Source organism: Malurus melanocephalus, unplaced genomic scaffold (genome assembly GCF_030028575.1).
Source record: "Malurus melanocephalus ecotype Western Australia unplaced genomic scaffold, MMel_1.1 scaffold_423, whole genome shotgun sequence".
Lineage (NCBI taxonomy): Eukaryota > Metazoa > Chordata > Aves > Passeriformes > Maluridae > Malurus > Malurus melanocephalus.
Genome location: NW_026623655.1, coordinates 528,505 through 531,096, shown reverse-complemented (window position 1 = coordinate 531,096; position 2,592 = coordinate 528,505). Strand labels below are relative to the sequence as shown.

Genomic DNA, 2,592 nt, shown 5'->3' with positions numbered 1-2,592 from the left:
TTTTTTTGCTAATGTGTGACTTGTTCTCATACCACTTACCCAGTTTTGCCACACACAAGCAAGAAGTGGTGGTAATTAGAGCAACTCCCAGGCATAGGTACGTGTTAACAGCAGCCAGATTTGTTACTAAATGCCACCCAGTGTACATATACACCATGCCAAGGAGCGGTGATAATTTGAAATATTTAGATTAACCATTATATGTTATCAAAAATGAAATACAAATGTTCRTATTCTTGTCTGATTCTAAAAAGTTTATGATTTTTTTTTTTAAAGTTTGCAATTAAAGGGTGTATGATATAGATTTTTGAGCAAATTAAGTGTCTAAACTTTCTCCTGATTATCTCTTTTCCCAGTTAGGCTTAATTAACAAAATCCAACCCAATAACAATCTGCATTTTACAACAGAAATATACTGATATTTCAGCAGGAGGGTTCAGCTGTTGTTTAACCATCTTAAACTGTTTCAGTAACAACAGAATGCATTCTTTTTTCTTTTCCCCTTTCCTTTTTTCCCCCTTCCCTTTGTTTCACAGCACGGATTCCAGAGGCCAAGCAATTCGCATCAATTATAATAATGCAACAAGAGACACAGTGTTTGACATACCAGCTGAAAAAGTGAGGCCATTTTATGCAGCTCTGAAGGAATTTAATGATTTATTAAACAGTGCAGAGCACAAGTTTACTTACAAGCTGAAACCAGGTCAGTAAGCTGCTTCTCCTCACAATGTTTTTTTTTCACGTTTTTCCTAGCAGTCAAAACACTTGAACATTGTTAGCACCAGTACTGAGAGGAACTTWGAGTCTTTCTATGATTTATTTTACTTCATACTGCATTCTTACATTCATCTAATAGATTTTTTTTGCCACTGCTATGCTATAAAGAAGAAAAAATGGCGGAGGGGAATAGTCTATCTATAGATTAGTCAAATGTATTTTTGTACTAAATCCAAAACCAGATTGGAAATTGATGTATCAATTAGCACCATAAATGGGAAATGTTATGGGTGATTTCATGTGTGGCCTTAATCTCTTTTCTGTAATTCCCCAGCTGTAACATCAAGATATGAATCCCTCAGGAGATGTTACAAAAGTAAATTCATTGGTGTATCTGACTGCCTCATGTTGGGGTACTTGTGTCTTTAAAAGGTCTGCAAGGAAATTAATCTCTCTCCATTGGAAACATGCAATAAATAATGTGTAAGATCATATAAAGAGGAAAACAAAGGGCCTTACATGACATTAGTGACATCCCTTTTTTTTGATTAATGCATCAAAATGGTGGTAGAGGGAATGCRGGGAAGATAAGAAGGACTGTGAGGTTATTTAATTCAAGATTTATCATAATGGTGGCACACAAGGGAGGAATATTTAATTGGCATTCTAGCATTAATTATGTGATTTCCTAAGTTTCAGTGTCTTTGTTCTCATAAAATTCTCTTGACAGGGATAATGTGTATGTGTATAGTACAAGTAGTGCTAGATTGATCAAATTAAAAGGATCCTTGTGGCTTCCACCTTTTTTGTTTTTTCACCTGTGTGGATTTGCTGTAGTTGCCTTTCTCCTCAAGGCTTAGATTTCCCACTATGGACTCCTCTACCACTCTGCTTTTTAACTCCTTATTATACAAGAAAAGAAAGGGATGCCAAAAGGGAACTGACCTTTCTGGTTGAGAAAGTTAAAATCACCATGTCATCTATGCAAATCTCCAGCTGAGCTACTTAAAATTATTAAAGCTGTTGATATGAATTTTTTTTTTAAGGAATCAGCTACAATATTCCAACTACTGACCTTTGTGCAATCTCTTTCTAGGAGATGTTGTGACATTTGATAACTGGCGTGTTCTTCACGGCCGCCAGAGTTACTCACCCTGTGCAGAGCTGAGCCGCCACCTGGAGGGCGCCTATGCAGACTGGGATGTGGTCATGTCCCGGCTCTGGATCCTCAGGAAGAGAGTTCTCAAAGGGGATTGAGCTTTCTTCAACAAAATGTAAATTATTGAACCTCAATGACAGCAATAATATTAAAAACGTRAGTCTTCTTTTCAGAAATTAACAGCATTTTTGACAAAAGCTTGTCACGGGATGGCTTTAAACTGRCAGAGGGTTGGTTTTGATCAGATATTCAAAAGAATTTTTTTTCTGTGAGGGTGCTGCAACAGGTTGCCCAGAGAAGCTGTGGCTGCCCCATCCCTGGAAATGTTCAAGGCCAGGTTGGATGGGGCTTGGAGCACCCTGGTTTAGTGGAATGTATCCCTGCTTGCGGCAGAGGGGACAGAAAGAGATGGTCTTGAAGGTCCCTTTCCACCCAAACCATTCTATCATAAATATAYTTTTGATTTCTGTAAGCTAAGAAACATTCTTAACAATTTAAAATTTATCTGTGCCGTGTTCTTTGAATTGATGATTCATTTGAATTGATTCATTTCATTCATGATCGATGAAATATATTGCTCATCTGTAAGTTTATGTGATTTTTTTTTTTAAATCAGTGTGCAAAGTGATTTTCTTTGAATTTTTGAATTATCTTGAAGATTTTTGAATTGTCTTYGAAGATTTTGAATTTGAAAACAGCATTTTTTTGTCCAGAAG

General features: G+C 36.6%; 1 protein-coding gene across 2 annotated transcripts in view; it reads left to right on the top strand.

Annotated features, from left to right (window-relative positions):
* The window catches only part of BBOX1 (gamma-butyrobetaine hydroxylase 1), a 12,546-nt gene extending 10,569 nt beyond the window's left edge, over positions 1-1,977 (top strand). For both annotated transcript variants that reach the window (XM_057379772.1, XM_057379771.1), the window contains exons 6-7: positions 537-703; positions 1,814-1,977. In XM_057379772.1, coding sequence (XP_057235755.1) covers positions 537-703; positions 1,814-1,974 — 328 coding nt within the window. In that variant the 3' untranslated portion in view covers positions 1,975-1,977. The remainder of the gene's footprint in view (positions 1-536; positions 704-1,813) is intronic.
* Positions 1,978-2,592: the final 615 nt, after the last annotated feature.